The 16,845-nt window shown below is 47.8% G+C and overlaps 1 protein-coding gene across 1 annotated transcript in view; it reads left to right on the forward strand.

Annotated features, from left to right (window-relative positions):
- Positions 1-16,845, forward strand: part of STRIP2 (striatin interacting protein 2) — a 44,480-nt gene that overhangs the window by 8,126 nt on the left and 19,509 nt on the right. The window contains exons 2-8 of the mRNA XM_033162759.1: positions 3,695-3,764; positions 7,587-7,661; positions 9,583-9,717; positions 11,447-11,567; positions 13,989-14,057; positions 14,517-14,623; positions 16,591-16,718. Coding sequence (XP_033018650.1) covers positions 3,695-3,764; positions 7,587-7,661; positions 9,583-9,717; positions 11,447-11,567; positions 13,989-14,057; positions 14,517-14,623; positions 16,591-16,718 — 705 coding nt within the window. The remainder of the gene's footprint in view (positions 1-3,694; positions 3,765-7,586; positions 7,662-9,582; positions 9,718-11,446; positions 11,568-13,988; positions 14,058-14,516; positions 14,624-16,590; positions 16,719-16,845) is intronic.

A 16,845-nucleotide genomic window follows, 5' to 3' on the forward strand; every position in this document is an offset into this window, starting at 1 on the left:
CCAAGGACGTTGTTTAGGAAACTTCAATGAAGGTCAAAGTGGGAAGAGTTTTATTGGATTTAGGAGATGGGTTCTCAAGTGGAAAGAAGCTGAGCTTTAAAACCGGGTCTTTATTGTTCGGTTGGTGTGTTTCTCCCTAATTGCGAGAGAGTTTGTGTGTGTTTATTTGGGGTTGCAGCTGTCTTGCCTGTTGCAGCACAGTGCAAATGGATCCTGATGCAACCGTAATGTGTCATGGAGGTTCCAGTCAATTAACTCTCCCCCCCACCCCACCCCCAATGATTGGCCTTTGTCTGTCGAAAGGGACAGGATCAGGCTGCTAAAAAACACCACTACCACGGCCGACAAATCCATTTTGCCATTCAAAACGGAGGCAGATTTTCCACCTTTCCCGAAATTGCCTCCACTCTTCATTCGTTGGGGTGAGCAATTGCCGACATGATGGGGCTTGTTAATTAACTGAGCCCTCGGTACTCTTTAATACCCCCAAAACTCACTTTGTCAGCAAATCTGTGTGCTTCCTTCTCTCTCCCCCCCCCCCAGCCTATGTTTTAAGTGTTGATCCTTTGCTGCGTGTTATGCAACCAAAGCTTTCTCGCAAAATATTTGACTACAAATCAAGGGCTTGACTTGAGCTGAAAACGTGTGTGTGAAATTCAGGGAGATTGTCACGATGGCCACCATCTTTCTGCAGTAACCGATGACCAGTGCAGATGATGGCAGTGCGGCCCTTTGGATAATACTCCTTTCCCCCCTTTGTACGGGTGGAATAAATACTTATATACTTGAGTATAAGCCTAGTTTTTCAGCACATTTTTTTGTGCTGAAAAAGCTGCCCTCGGCTTATACTCGAGTGAGGCGGGCGGTGGGGGCGGCAAGAAAGAAGCCCTTTCTCTCCGCTCGTGCCGCCACCCGCTCTCCCCAGTCAACCATTCCTTAAGAAGCGTACAAGGACGGCGGTTCTTTACTCTCCCCAGGCAGCTTGTTCCATTCCTGAACTGCTCGCATAAATGCAAACTTGGCAAAGGAGGAAGAGGAAGGAGCAGCCCAAAGGGCTGCTTTCGGGCTGCTCGTTCCTCCTCCTCCTCCACAGCGGCAAAGGTGAACCGGCTTGTACTCGAGTCAATAAGCTTTCCCAGGTTTTTGTGGGAAAATTAGGTGCCTCGGTTTATATTCGGGTCGGCTTATATTCGGGTATATATGGTAACCGAACTCTTTGGTCACCTTCCTTCCCGCAGCGGATGAACGTTCGCCTGGAGCCTGCGCTCAAAGGCTGAGTTTGGATGGTGGTTCTTTGTGCGCAGGCTTTGTAAAAATCCTTGGACCTGGAGTGGGGGGGGGGGGCGTAGGGAACTGCCCTGTCAGGGCCGGCCCAAGACATTTTGGCGCCTGAGGCAAACCACAAAACGGCATCTCCTTCCCGCCTGGGGAAGAAGGGGTGAGCGAAGGGCCACACAAGGAGGTAATAATAATTGTAAGGTTCCTTAGCGGCTGCTCATGAGTAACCAGACTGACACAGAGCTTCTAAAACTAACTTCTTTAATGGTGCAAATATTTACAGTGCAGTTGCAGAAAGTACGTCCAGCTCATCTTTCAGCAGAGTCCGGGAATGACCCCTTCCGGTTCCTTGCCCAGCATAAAAGGCTCGGAATACGGAACCCCCGCCTCCCCCCTCTACGTCTTTCCCCCCTGTGCAAAAGGGGAGACGGAAGGGGTGCTTCACCTCCTGTTTCTGCTTGGTGCGAAGGCTCTCTTCCCCTGTCACAGCCCCGGCCCCCACTTCCTGTCTCCATCTCCCCCTCCCCACTACAGCAAGTACTGCTCCTCCCACTGGACGAAGATGAAGAACATCGGAGACCCGGGGGGGGGGGGTTCACGATACTGATAAAGCCCTGGCACTGCCTTGGCTTCCGGTGAGGGCGGTCTCCTGACAACAACAACAACAATTTATTATTTATACCCTGCCCATCTGGCTGGGTTTCCCCACCCCAGCTACTCTGGGCAGCTCCCCACAGAATATTAAAAACACAGTACAGCATCAAACATGTAAAAACTTCCCTAAATGGGGCCACCTTCAGACATCTTTTAAAAGTTGCTTATTGCCTTGACATCTGCTGGGAGGGCGTTCCACAGGGCGGGCGCCACCACCGAGAAGGCCCTCTGCCTGGTTTCCTGTAACCTCACTTCTCGCAGGGAGGGAACCGCCAGAAAGCCCTCGGAGCTGGACCTCAGTGTCCGGGCTGGACGATGGGGGGTGGATACGCTCCTTCAGGTATACTGGGCTGAAGCCGTTGAGGGCTTTCAAGGTCAGCACCAACACTTTGAATTGTGCTCGGAAGCGTCCTGGGAGCCAGTGCAGATCTCTCAATATAAAGATCAGCATTGGGATCTGCTGCCCCTGTGGATCCTGCCGCCTGAGGCAGTTGCCTCATCTTGCCTCATGGTTGGGCCGGCCTTGTGCCTTATGCCTGAGTTAGTCCATTGTGGCTGCTTCAGCGTGGCCTAAACCAGCTCCCCACAACCTGGTGCTCTTCAGATGCCTTGAACGACAACCTACCTCAGGTTGAGGGGAGCTGTATCTACACTTACCTGCAGGGTTTCAGACAGGTGCTTTCCCCAGCCCTACCTGGAGACGACAAGGGTTAAATCCAGGGTTAGAAATTGCCCAGGCGCATCTTGCGACTGGCACAGGCCCAATGCTGACCACATAGAGCAGGCACCCTCAAATTCGGCCCCCCAGCTGTTTTTGAACTACAATTCCCATCATCCCTGACCACTGGTCCTGTTAGTTAGGGATGATGGGAGTTGTAGTCCCAAAACAGCTGAAGGGCCGAGTTTGGGGATGCCGGTGCCAAGAAAACTCCATGGACAAAGACGTCCCTCTGATCCTTCTCTCCAAAGCCACGATCTTCACTGGCTCGACTTTTCTGGAATGTGTCCCTGAACTCTCTTGGTTGTCCAGATGGAGAATAGAGAGAACAGGTTGTGCAGAAAATAGCCTACTGCACAAAGATTAAAACGGCCTCCGTTGATCTGCCCGTTTTCCCCACCCCGCAACAAGACCCCTCAGAAGATTCTCCGTCAATGAATGCAGACATTGGGGTGAAAAAGTGTTCCCACACCCCCGTCGTGTTAGGGCTGTTGTACCCAAGGCCACCGCTCTTTAGGGACTGAATATTGCGGTTGAAAACTGGCACTGCGAGGGTGGTGGGTGATTCTCAGCCCCCACCAGCCATTGGCTGAGCTGCTCTGATGTCATAGAAGGCTTCAAATTGATCCATGCTGTTGCAATGAGGGGGAAATGGGCGCCTGGTTTTTGCTAGGGGACAATATTTTTTTTGTAATGGGGATGGAGGTGGCCGTGTGCTGCAGTGGGGCGGAAAAGGAGATTGGGGGTGGGGGGCTGAGGGGTTTGAGGCAGGGCCTTGCAAAGGACCTAGCAATGAGCAACAGGGTGTTTGTGGTGGTTGGGTCACTATCCCAGTAATAGAGTGTTGACTGATCTATTGATTGCACGATTCTGAATGCTGGACTTTTCTGCAGTGCCCATTTCACAGAGCGAGAAAGTCGAGTCACAGGGAGAGCCATTCCACCGTTTTTCTAGTTCCAGTTACTTATCACTGGGTCACGTCAGCGTATGTGTGTCCTGCCGTCTGCTGTGCCAGCCTCAGCTCACTTGGGTCCTCTGTTTCAGGGCTCGGTGGACTGCCCCAACCTGGAGTTTGAGTATGGGGACTCCGACATCTATGCTGCCGAACTGTCAGGTAAAATAGTGCATGCGGGGGATTGATGGCGCACTGAGCTCCCTTTGCTGCAAGGAAGGGGAGCTCAAAAGAACATAAGGAGAGCCTCCAGCTGGATCAGGCCCATAGCCTGTCTAGTCCAGCATCCTCTTCTCACAGTGGCCAACCAGATGCCTCAATGGGAAACCTACAGGCAGGATTCGAGCACCAGGGCAACACTCCCCTCCGCTGTGGATAGCCATTGTGGCTGGTTGCCAAGAGCCTGCTCCACCTCCATGAGTCTGCCTCATCCACACCCTTTCCCTGGGGCCACACCCCTTCCCTTCTGGACCACACATCTCCCCCTAGGCCACTCCCCTCTGGACCACATCCCCTCCTCAGGCCACGCCCTCTCTGAAGCACACCTTTCCCTGGCCACACCCCTTCTCCTAGGCCACTCCCCTCTGAACCACACCCCCTCCTCAGGCCACACCCTCTCTGAAGGACACCTTTCCCTGGCCACACCCCTTCTCCTAGGCCACACCCCTTCCCCTTAGGTCACACAGCCTCTGAACCACACCCCCTCCTCAGGCCACACCCTCTCTGGAGGACACCTTTCCCCGGCCACACCCCTTCTCCTAGGCCACACCCCTTTCTTCCAGGCCACACCCCTCACTTGCCCTGCTTCACACCTTCTTTGAGCACTTTTGCCGGACTGGGATGTTTCCTTGACCCTTAACTGTTCGATGCCTCTTGTTTGTGTCGATGGAGGTTACAATCAGTCCATATCAGTTTATTGTTCTAGCCAAAGGCCGTGACAAACTCTCAGCAACAGGAACAATAAAACAATGCGGATTGCAGCGGGTGGAGGAGCGGCTTGTCCAAACAGAAATGTTTTTTAGCAGCCTAGGTAGTGGGGAATATTCTAAAAAGAAAGAAAGAAAGAAAGATTGCATTTGGCATTCCAAACCGTTGATGAAAATGCAGGTGTAAAAACCTCCGCATGTATTGGCAGGAAACTTCCCTGCCTCTCTCTGCCTATGTGGGTCAGCTGTTCCCTTCCGTGGGGCGGATTAGCTTCCAAAAAAAACGAACGCCCTTCGTTGTAACACGCTGTATTAGTTTATTTGACGAGGTCGTTTTCCAGGATATTGAAAGCTTGGGATTTGGAAGTCTTCCGCCAGCTCTTTGCCCACCTCGCTGTGTCTGCAGCTTGCAGAAGAAACAAACCCATCACTTCTTATCTTTCTTAAACGTGTGCATGTTAGGATTTCCAGCGAGGAAGCTCCATGAGAGCTGCCCAAGAAGTAATTAAGCTTAAGTTCTGCACCAGCTGAGTAAATGCAGAAATCCCTTCCCCCCCCCCAAACTCGGCTGCCTCCTTTCCTCTGCTTGCTCCCCTGACATAGATTTCCAGGCTGTAAGCTCCTTGGGGCAGAGAGCTTTACCGTTGTGCTTTATAAAAGCTCCAGGTGTAGCCTGAGTCCCACGCAGTGCCGGATTTACGTATAAGCTCAACAAGCTATAGCTTAGAGCCCCACTCTCTTGGGTCCCCCCCAAAAAAATTTAAAGGGGAAAAAAACCTGGATGTACATTTCCAAAATATAAAAGTGTTTTGTGTTGTGTAGGCTCCTGTGATGTAAGTCATGGGCCCCGCCTGCTAGCCTGCTCCCTCAAATATCACTGCTTTGCTCCTTTCTATATATAGGGTGCCTACATTCTGCATGGACTGGTCGCATGGCAACCAGTGTCCAATTCTATACATTTATAGAGTACTACAAAGAAATCCATAATAATTTACATAATATAAACCAAAGATAACATATCATTGAACAAATAGAAAACATAAAAAAGAAAAAAAAAGATACAGGACCCCCCCAAAACACCCCAAAATTAAAAAAAACAATATCAACAAATTTTCCAACCCCTTCTGACTTCCTATCAAACCCAACCGTATAATTCGCTCTTACTTATGAGTGTATTTCAACCTGTCTTCATATACATCTTTATTACGCTACAATTTCAACCGGTACCCAATTTTCCACTTGTATCCTTCCTTCTACATCCTGGGCTATTTTATCCTTTAAGCTGCCTTGTTATTTTGTACGGAGGGCACTCCATAATGGTTTTTTTAATAAATAAATTGGTGCTTCGATATACTATCATTATTTTATTGTTATCAAGACCCTCGGTTCGGCAATATATTTAGTTCCAGCAGTATTTCACTCTTAGTTCCGAAAGGTACACTCCAGAATTCTTTTTTGTTTTAAATAATCTTTATTATACATTAATTTACATAGACCTTAACAAATACAATACTGTACAATACATTACATATAATACATACCTACATATCCTGTGTGTACACCACAAATATTAGACTTCCAACTCTTCTCTTTATACTTTATTGCCCATCTTAACTTTGTACGTATTTCCTGTTAGTTATTCTACTTTTCCTTACATTTAACTAATCAGATTCTACTATGCCTTCCCTCAGTTTTCAAGATCTAATCCATGTCTGCCAGGAGACTTGCGTTATCCGCATAATGGTTAAGATATTCTTTGAAAGTTAACCATTCTTTATTAAATTTCTGAATAGCATTTCCCCTTATTCTCCCTGTTAGTTTTGCAAGTATTGCAACTGAATGATCGAACACTCCGGGATTCTTTGCTGCAGAGAGTTATGCAGCTCCCCTCCCCGTTTTCTGCAAATCATTTAAATTCCTTCTTTATTTCAGTTGCAGTGCCCAGAGAAATACCAGTTGCAAACCTCTCTCTCTCTCTCTCTCTCTCTTTTCCCAACTGCTTTTAAAATAGACATCTGTGGCATGCCAGGTCACTCTTGGACCACAACATTGTCAGTAAGAGGATGTGTAATAATATCACGCTGTATTTATAGAGAACCCTTCATCTCCAAGGATTGCGGTGGCCCGAGTGTGTGCCAGTCACGGGAGGACTCTGGGCAACGTTGGCGCGATGCCACCCGGGAAGCAGGAGACAGAGGGTCCGGAAGAATAGGGCGGGCATCGGCGTAGAGCAGGGGTCAGCAACCTTTTTCAGCCGTGGGCCGGTCCACCGTCCCTCAGACCGTGTGGTGGGGCCGGACTATATTTTGAAAAATAATAATAATGAACGAATTCCTATGCCCCACAAATAACCCAGAGATGCGTTTTAAATAAAAGGACACACTTTACTCATGTAAAAACAAGCCGATTCCCGGACCGTCCGCGGAATGGATTGAGAAGGTGATTGGGCTGCATCCGGCCCCCCGGGCCTTAGGTTGCCTACTCCTGATCTAAAAGCATCATCTGGAAAACCATGGGTTAGAATCGTAGAATTGTAGTTCTCACATTTCAAACCAGGCATAGGCAAACTTGGCCCTCCAGATGTTTTGGGACTACAAGTCCCATCACCCCTAGCTAACAGGACCAGTGGTCAGGCATGATGGGAACTGTAGTCTCAAAACATCTGGAGGGCCGAGTTTGCCTGTGCCTGTTTCAAACTTCAACTTCCTTCCTCCTCTTTCTGTGGTTCGTTAAATTTATTCTTATCATTTCCTGCACATTGAGTTAGAAGTATTGTTAAACTATGGAAAAGTATATAAATGGAAAGTATAAATAAAATTACTGTTTTTTTTTAAAGAATCCTAGAATTGTAGGTGTGGAAGGGGATCCTGAGGGTCATCTAGCCCAACCCCCCCTGCAGTGCAGGAATCTCTTGGCCCAACATGGGGCTTGAACCCGTGGCGCTGAGATGAAGAGTCTCGTGCTCTACCCACTGAGCTACCTTGCTCTTAGGATGGGCAGGGACGGTGGCGCCGCCAGGTGCTGATTCGTCTCCGCCTCTTTCCCCCTTCTCCGACAGAACTGTACAGCTACACAGAAGAGCCAGAGTTTGCTGCCAACAGGAAGTGCTTTGAGGAGGATTTCCAAACACAAGGTATCCTCTTTTTGGGGGGTCACCCAAAAAGTAGAAGCTTGCAAATGTGCGCCAACCTCTTGGGCTCCCCCAGCATCTATTCATTTGTTGTATTTATAACCTGCTCTTTCTCCAAAGAGCTCAAAGTGGCATGCGTGGCTCTCCCCTTCCTCATTTAATCCCTTCCCCACAACGACCTTGCGAGGTAGGCTTGGCCCGAGAGGCAACGGTTGGCCCCCAAGATCACCTCTAGGGAGCCTCACGGCTGAGTGGGGATTCAAACCCTGGTCTCCCGGACCTTAGCCTGGCACACTGGCCACTGCACCACACTGACGGTAGCTCAGCGGCTGAGTACACCTGCTTGGCATGCAGAAGGTTCTGGATTCAATCTCTCGTGGCATCTCCAGGAACGCTCCCTGTCCTGAAAAACCTGGAGAGCTTCTGCCTGTCAGATACGATAATGCCAAGCCACGTTCCTATGCTCCAAATCCGGCGCCGGGAGAATTCTAAGCCTGGAATGAGCGCTGAGATCTTTGCATATTCTCGGTGAACACCTTAATTTTTGGGCTTACATGGAGTTGCTGGCTGGCGTTGGGGGGGGGGGGAAGTCGCATTTGACCGTTACGAGAAAAAACAGCTTCTTTGCCAGGCAATGACTAATTGTTGTTGTTGCTATTATTTATTTCATTTACTGTATTTTTCTCTCCATAAAACGCACATTTTTCCTCCTGAAAAGTAAGGGGAAATATCTGTGCGTCTTATGGAGAGAATGGTAGTCCCTGGAGCTGAATTGCCCAGGGGCCAAAAGAGGATCATGCTTTTTATTTTACAAAGAGAAAAGGGGGTGTTGAAAGGACCCCGCTCAGCAGCTGATCAGCAAGAGATCGGGAGAGAGAAGAGTCCCGGCTCCCTTTCAGCCCCACCCTCCTTTGTTGAATGTGCTGCAGAGGGAGGTTGTTTGTTTCCCCAGCGGCATGTGACTGGCTGATTAGATTATCAGTCTGGAAACTGTAGAAAAGGCTCCCTTTCCTTTAGAAGCTGCAGAAATGTGACTTGAACCCCATAAAAACGGGGCTTTTCCTCTTTGCTTTTCCCCCTTTGCAAAAGGAGCTTTGCTTTTCCCCCGTTGCAAAAAAAGCTGCAAAACTTTTAGCTGATCCTCAAAAAACCAGGGCTTTTCCCTTTGCAAAAAAGCTGCAAAACTTTTAGTTGATCCTCAAAAAAACCAGGGTTTTTGCCTTTGCAAAAAAGCTGCAAAACTTTTAGTTGATCCTCAAAAAAACCAGGGCTTTTCCCTTTGCAAAAAAGCTGCAAAACTTTTAGCTGATCCTCAAAAAAACCAGGGCTTTTCCCTTTGCAAAAAACTGCAAAACCTTTGGCTGATCCTCAAAAAAACAGGGCTTTTAGAGGAGGAAAACCAGAAAAATATATTTTTTCCTTGTTTCCTCCTCTAAAAACAAGGTGCGCCCTATGGTCTGGTGTGCCCTATGGAGCAAAAAATACGGTATATTCCATCCTTCCTCCCCAAGGCGGCAAAGAGATACTGGTATATAAAAAAAGCAGAAACATTCTAAAACCAATTAAGGCAATTACAATTAAAAGCATCTAAAAACCTTTAGAAACTTTCTAAAAGCAATCCCAATTAAAAGCATTCATCCGTCCAGTGGTTTTGGAGATGTCTGGAACAGGATTCTTCAGCCACCAAATGCCTGTTTTCTCATTTCTCCTGGAAGTTAATAGTGATGGGGACAGGTGCACCTTGCCAGGGAGGGCATGCTACAAGCAAGGAGCCACTGCTGAAAAGGCCCTGCCATGGTTCAGTGCCAACCAGGGAGCTCCTGGTGGAGTTAGTTGAACTCCTGGAAAGAGGCTAGGGAAAAGAGGGGGGGCATTTGGCATTGGTGTTCAGACTTTGGTTTTTTGCGTCCTTCCTTTCTGACAGTGAAGGACAAGCAGTGGTCGGAGCTGGACGTGGCTCGGCAGAAGGCCTACGTGATGCGGCTCCTGGATGGGCTGGAAGTGGTCCACAGGGAGAAGAGGTTGAAAGTCGCCCGGGCGATCCTCTACTTGGCACAAGGTAACCGCAGTCCCCAAGCGGTCTGGGTGAAAACGGCAGGCCAAACGCAGCATGCTTTCGGGGCAGAACATTTTCTCTTTAAGAGAAAGAAAATGAAATGTATTTGTCAGGAAACCCCCCTCCCCACGGCAGGTAGCATCCCGGGATCGTTTGGAGTACAGGGACCCTCCTCCGTTGTTCACCAGCTCGTCATCCCCCTCCTCAGGAGGAAGCGACCATCCCTCCAGTGGGGAGGGGGAGTTGGGGGCAGGAAGTCAGCGCAGGGGCTCTGAAGGGATCGCAGAGCCTGAGCACCAAGGGGAGAGCAGGGAACAGGGACAGTTTCCCATGCTCCGAGTTCGCAGACAGGAAAGACGTGGAAGGGGGAGGCGGGGGTTCAGGATCCCGCGCCTCTTTTGCTGGACAAAGAACCGGAAGGGTTCATTCCTGGACTCTGCAGAGGGATGAGATGGACGTTTGAACTTTTGCTCCACTGTAAACATTTTGCACAATAAAGGACTTAGTTTTAGAAGTTCTGCGTTTGGCTGATTTCTCATGAGCAACCACTAAACGTCCTTACAGCATTGTTGAACACAAGCCCAAATCACAGGTTCAGCGGTACCTTGGCTCTCGAACTTAATCCGTTCCGGTAGTCCATTTGACTCCCCGAAACGGTTTGAAAACTAAGGCGCGGCTTCCGATTGGCTGCAGGAGCTTCCTGCACTCATCGGAAGCCGTGTCGGACGTTCGGCTTCTGGAAAATGTTCGCAAACCAGAACACTCACTTCCGGGTTTGCGGCGTTCAGGAGCCGATTTGTACGGGAGCCAAGTCATTCGGGAACCAAGGTACCTCTGTAGTCTTTAAAAGAGAATGTTTGTATCCCAGAGTAGACCCACTGACATTAATGAACATGACTAACTTGAGTCTTTTGCATCCGATCCTGGAGGTACAACCTAAATGGTTGTTGTACCTCGTAGTCCCTGTTCGCCTTAAGGATGGATTTGTCTAATCCTTAAGAAATCTCTGAGTTGATTCCCATCACTATTTCCTGTGCTCTGAATCGCCCAACATCCAACCGAATTTGGATTTTCCTGAGTCCTGGTGTCATGAGAGAGGGAGGAAAACTTCTCTCTCTCCACTTTCTCTGCATCATGCATCTGTCCGAGTGTGTGGAGGAAAACTTAAACATGTTGCGGAGTTCCCAAAAAGTAGACCAGCAGAGGCAATTACCGTAATATTTCACCCAGCAGAGCTTTACTGCTGCTGAAGGCAAATGAGCAGAATGGTGACAAATCCAAGACGTTCAGGATCGGCACTGTCCAGAAGAAATCCAGTTGCAGCAGAGTTATCTTAAACTAACGTATAACTTAAAATTATAAGACTAAACCTTGACACTAAGGATACAAAACAGAGCACCACACCAGAACAAAGAGATAGGAAGAGAAAGTTAAACCCAGGCTCCTTCTGACCCTATTTTTATAGTCAGCATGACCTTGACAGATAACAAAAACAGTTTAAGCCAGTTGTACTCGGCTTCCCAGAAGGAATAACCCAAACATCAGAAACCTTCTGCCTGCTTCTTTCACATAGAAAGAAACCTTCCGGAAGCCTCTTGAGCTAAGTAAGATAGGGGAGATCTCTACACATCAGATCAATACTTTCTGTACTAAGAAATGCAAATTGACTGCATCATCTCATGTCTCATGTCCCCCTCCCTTACTGGCTCCCCCCCTCCTCTCTGCTCCCCAGGGGTCTTTGGGGAGTGCGATGCAGAGGCAGACGTCCTCTGCTGGTCCCGGCACAACAACTTCCTCCTGTACCAGATGGGAACCTTCACTGCCTTCCTGGAGTTGCTGAACATGGAGATGGCGTAAGATATCTTCTGAAAACAGGATCTGGAGCTGGCATTTAGTGCGGGATCTTTTTGAATCTGTTCCTGGAAATGGCTATTTCAAATTAAAACAAAACAAAACAGGTGTGCATGGGGGGGGGGGAGTTCTGCTTCACAGAAACTTACAGGCTGACCTGTGGAACTCATTGCTGCAGGCTATTGTGTGGCGAGAGGACTGGGTAGGTGAAGCAATGGTGGACAACGCATCAGGGACCACCCTGGTCGCCGGACGAGGGATTTGAGGGATGGAAATGTGTTTCAGTGGCAGCAGATCTGCTCCCCCCCCCCTCAACACACACTCACGAGCAGCCAGATTCTGTAGTCTAGTTGACCAATTATGGAGTGGCTGCTGTCTCACATAGCTAAGGCAATTACATATAAAAGCCCTGCTATTTTCCAAAGTGAGACGGCTGCCTCAGGTGGCAGGAGGTGAGGAATGGTGCTGAGCAAATATTTGGCTGCCACACCTAGCATCAAACCTGGTGTGTCCAAACAGGGGCAGGTTAAACCACTTTGGGGCTTGGATCCATCCTGCCAGTTCAGTTTTTGCATGTCACTCGTGCTTTCCCCACTATTTATATTTTGCATGAATATTTATATTCTGCTTTTGGGCCATTCCACTGTCACGGGTGGGACACTTGGACCATGTTTTTTGGTATTCACACATGTGTAACAATGTAAATATACATAAAAATTAACAACCAAAATTTAAACTATGTTCTTAATAAGATACTGAACATTTTACTAATTTTTTTATTAATTTTAAGATATTTTTGACAATTTTATTAAATGTTGAAGTATTGTCATGGGTGGGACAGAAAAAGGACATGGAGCTTGAGATAAGTTTGATTTATGAAAAAACTCTGTGAGTTGGGAGGTGAATCAATGATAAACTCAGCATATCTGTTTAAATCCATGTTTGTTGGTTACAACTATGCGATCAGAAATTAAGTTTAAGAAAGTTAACGATACAAAATTAAGGAAAAAATGCTGTCATGGGTGGGACAATCATCAGAAAACTTTTAACTTGAACACTTCTGTGAAGACTACGTGGGTGGACTTTTGAAAAGAAGGTCCATAAACTAAACTTCTTTTGTATTTAGCTTTAAAAAAATGGTTAGACTGCACGTTTGGAATCTTTCTCACCAAAGTCCAGCGCTCATGTAGCATCCTTATCAGGCTCATTTTTCACGGAATTGCCCTTTCCCATAAACGAAACGACCCCCCCCCAAAAAAAACAGATTTAAGTAAAAATAACAGCAACAAAGCAAATGCAATGCTAAAACAGCCATAGTTTTACGTGAATTTATGATTCGCTTCCCGCACGACGAAAAGTCTGAAAGTGATTTACTAGAAGGATTAAATGCAGTTTAAAAAATACTTACATGTGTTTAAAATGTGAAGTAAAAATATCCAATCCCCAGTGTTGCCCAAATGCCCAAGGAAACAAACAATTTTTTTTGCCAGGTGTTGGAACGATAAGGAAGTTGGTGCTCCGGGGAGAGTATTCCAGAGACAGGGAGCAGCTGCAGTAAAGGCCCTGTTCTCATTGCCCCACCACCTGAGACCTCCGTCGGAGGTGCCGCACAGAGAGTGTCCCAGGCGATTACAGGGTTCATGTGGGGCAATCTGGTCCTAAAGTGAAATGGCCTTTGCAGTCAGTGATGGAGGCAGTGGTGGTGCAGTGGTTAGAGTCCTGGGGCTACGACCTGAGAGACCAGAGTTCGAATCCCCACTCAGCCCCTGAAGCTCACGGGGTGAGCTTGGGCCAGCCGCAGTCTCTCGGCCTCGCCTACCTCACAGGGCTGTTACGAGGATAAAACGGGGGGGGGGGGGGAGAACTGCGTTTGCCACCCTGAACTCCTTGGAGAATAGGCGGGATAGAAATTGAAGAAATAATAAATAATTTCCCTGCTTGTCATTCTGCGGGCCACCACTAAAAAGGCCCTCTCTCTCTCTCTCTCTCTCTCTCTCTCTCTCTCTCTCTCTCTCTCTCTCTCTCTTTCTCTCTCTCTCTCTCTCTCTCATATATACTGACTCGCTTCACCTCTGATGGTTTGCATAGAGAAGGGTCTCAGAAGTGGGTCATGGCATGCAGGCAGATTTGGGTGGCGGCGAGGTGATTCTTAATTCGGCCGTTCTGGCTGAGTCTGTGGGTGGCTACTCACCCGGGCTGTCAGAAATAATAATTTAAAGAGCTGCCACGTTCCGCGATTGTCGTACTTCCCCTCCATCTGCCAACAGGAGACGGATGCTTTTCCCCAAGTCCTGCTCTTGCAAGCCATCTGCCAGGGTACAATTCATTGCTAGTGATTTCGCTCCCCCCCCCCCAAATCTAAAGTCTCCGGAAGGAACAACTTGGTGACATTTGACTCTCTTTTCTGTGTGTGTATATTCCAGCAACAGCCAAGCATCTGGGAACGCCTTGAGGAAGCCGGCCATCTCCCTGGCTGACAGCACCGAGCTCAGGTAGGGTCCCTGATGTTGCCCCGGGACTGTCGGTAAACGACCCAGTAAAATTCAAAACAATTCATTGCACATTTATTCAGATTCCAATCGGATGAGCTTGATTCAGCCATTTGCGCCTCCAGCTCTCCTTGCTACCCCCTGGCCTCCTAGCACCCCCCCTCCAGGTAATCTCACCCCCCTGGGGGAGGGTGGTACCACTCACTTTGGGAATCCCTGCTGTAGAGAGACCCCCCTATTTCCGATCTTCTTCCCCAGGGCTCCTTTTTGGCTTTTGGACTTGAGAAGTCTTTGCTGGGAACATTTTTTAGTTGGGTGGGTGGGGGGCTCATTCTCTTGGGGTGGGCAATGTGTCCAGGGTCACCTGTACCACTGGTGGGCGGGGGCAGATGCCCAAAGTGGGCGGGGCATCCCCCCCCGGTGCTGTGGGAAATTGATATCCCTGCTCTGCTTTCCCGCCAGGGTGTTGCTGAGTGTCATGTACCTAATGGTGGAAGCCATGCGGGTGGAGATGGAGACAGACCCCCCGACGTGGAAGGCCGCCCGTGATACGTTCAGGACTGAGCTCAGTAGGCTTTTGTCAATTTTCTGATTGGGCATGGGGGGCTTTCTTCTCCTCCCTCTGTTTAGGCTGGAATCATTACCTCTTTTATATAAACTTTTTTATTCGGTTTTCAGATTAAAATTTTACAGTCGCGAGGGATGTGGGTGGCACTGTGGTTTTTTAATCTGTGGCATTTTAATGTATTTTAATATTTGTTGGAAGCTGCCCAGAGTAGTTTGGGGGACCCAGCCAGATGGGTGGGGTACTACTACTACTACTAATAATAATAATAATAATAAACCACTGAGCCTAGGGCTTGCTGATCAGAAGGTCGGCGGTTCAAATTCCCCCGACGGGGTGAGCTCCCGTTGCTCCGTCCCTGCTCCTGCCAACCTACCAGTTCGAAAGCACATCAAGTGCAAGTAGATAAATAGGTACCACTCCGGCGGGAAGGTAAACGGCGTTTCCATGCGCTGCTTTGGTTCGCCAGAAGCAGCTTTTTCATGCTGGCCACATGACCTGGAAATAGTCTGCGGAGAAATGCCGGCTCCCTTGGTTTATAGAGCGAGATGAGCACCGCAACCCCAGAGTCGTCCGCGGCTAGACCTAATGTTCAGGGGTCCCTTTACCTTTATTCTGGACTTTCCTCCTCCCTTTGTTGGGTCCTATTGTTAATCATTTCCTCCTGCATCTTTTATAATAATCCAAATATTTTAGTTACAGGTAGGTAGCCGTGTTGGTCTGCCATAGTCAAAACAAAATAAAAAATAAAAAAAATTCCTTCCAGTAGCACCTTAGAGACCAACTAAGTTTGTTCTTGGTATGAGCTTTCGTGTGCATGGACACTTCTTCAAATACACTGAAACGGAAGTCACCAGATCCTTAAATGAAGAAGTGTGCATGCACACGAAAGCTGATACCAAGAACAAACTTAGTTGGTGTCTTAAGGTGCTACTGGAAGGATTTTTATTTTTATTTTTTATTTTGTTCCAAATATTTTACCTCTCCATTGTATCCAAAATTCACCATTAAACTACAAGTGTTATTCCAATCCTACTAACGATTTTAACTGTTTGCAATGGTTTTTAGGATAAGCTATAAATTTCCGCCATTCCTTATTAAAATTTTCATCTTCCTGATTTCTGATTCTTCCGGTCATTTTCGCCGTTTCAGCATAATCCATCCACTTCATCTGCCATTCTTCTATGGTAGGGACTTTTATCTTCTTTCCATCTCTGGGCCAATAACACCCACGCAGCTATATTCATATACAAATGCTAGAAGCATTACCAAGGGCACAGACAGTTAAAGGCCCAAGGGCCTGGTTATGGAGGAAAGCTTTTGCCTGGCGACTGAGGATATATAATGATGGTGCCAGGTGAGCCTCTCCCTGGGGAGAGCATCCCATAAACGGGGAGCCACCACGGAAAAGGCCCTTGTGTTTGTTTATTTATTTATTTAAATTTTTATTAGATTTTATTAAACAGCAGAATCATACACATAACTCAACAAAACACATGACAATTTCAGAACACAAAAAACACACACACTTCTATATACAACCCATACATAATTTAACAATACTAAAAGAATAGTCCTAAAAAGGGGTCAAAAGACAAACAAAAAAGGAATAAAGAGGGAATGGGAAAGGGGAGGAGGGGGGGGGGAAGAGGGAGGGGAAAGAGAAGGAGAAGAGGAAAAAGAAGAAGAAATAAGAAATCTACATTAAAATTACAACTTACAACATTAATACAGTATACAAATAGATAAGTTTGACTTCCGTCAAGGCCCTTGTGTTTAAATGGAAGACATTTGGAGACCTCATTAGCAAGCGAATAAGAAATCTAACTGATAACAACAACATTGGGGAAGAACAGATAAAGAGAACAACTTGTGGACAGAGCATTTGTATTGCATCAGTAGCCCTGCAAAAATCTCCACCCCCCAGTCTCAGCCCCTTTTGACCTGTGTCTCTCCACCCCAACCTTCTAGGTTTTCCTCTGCATGGTGAGGAGCCTTTTGCACTCCTGCTGTTCACCATGGTGACCAAGTTCTGCAGCGGACACGCTCCCCACTTCCCCATGAAGAAAGTCTTGCTTTTGCTATGGAAGGTCCTTGTGGTGAGTGAGATTCTTCTGAGCTTGCCTTTCGACAGGAGCAGCTCTGGTTCAAGCGATGTGTGTCTGTGGCGTGCGGCAAATCGTGCCCGCCGTAGGTCTCGAAGAAAATGCGCTCTGTTACATGCAG

The sequence above is a fragment of the Lacerta agilis genome, chromosome 10 (genome assembly GCF_009819535.1).
Source record: "Lacerta agilis isolate rLacAgi1 chromosome 10, rLacAgi1.pri, whole genome shotgun sequence".
Taxonomy (NCBI): Eukaryota; Metazoa; Chordata; class Lepidosauria; order Squamata; family Lacertidae; genus Lacerta; species Lacerta agilis.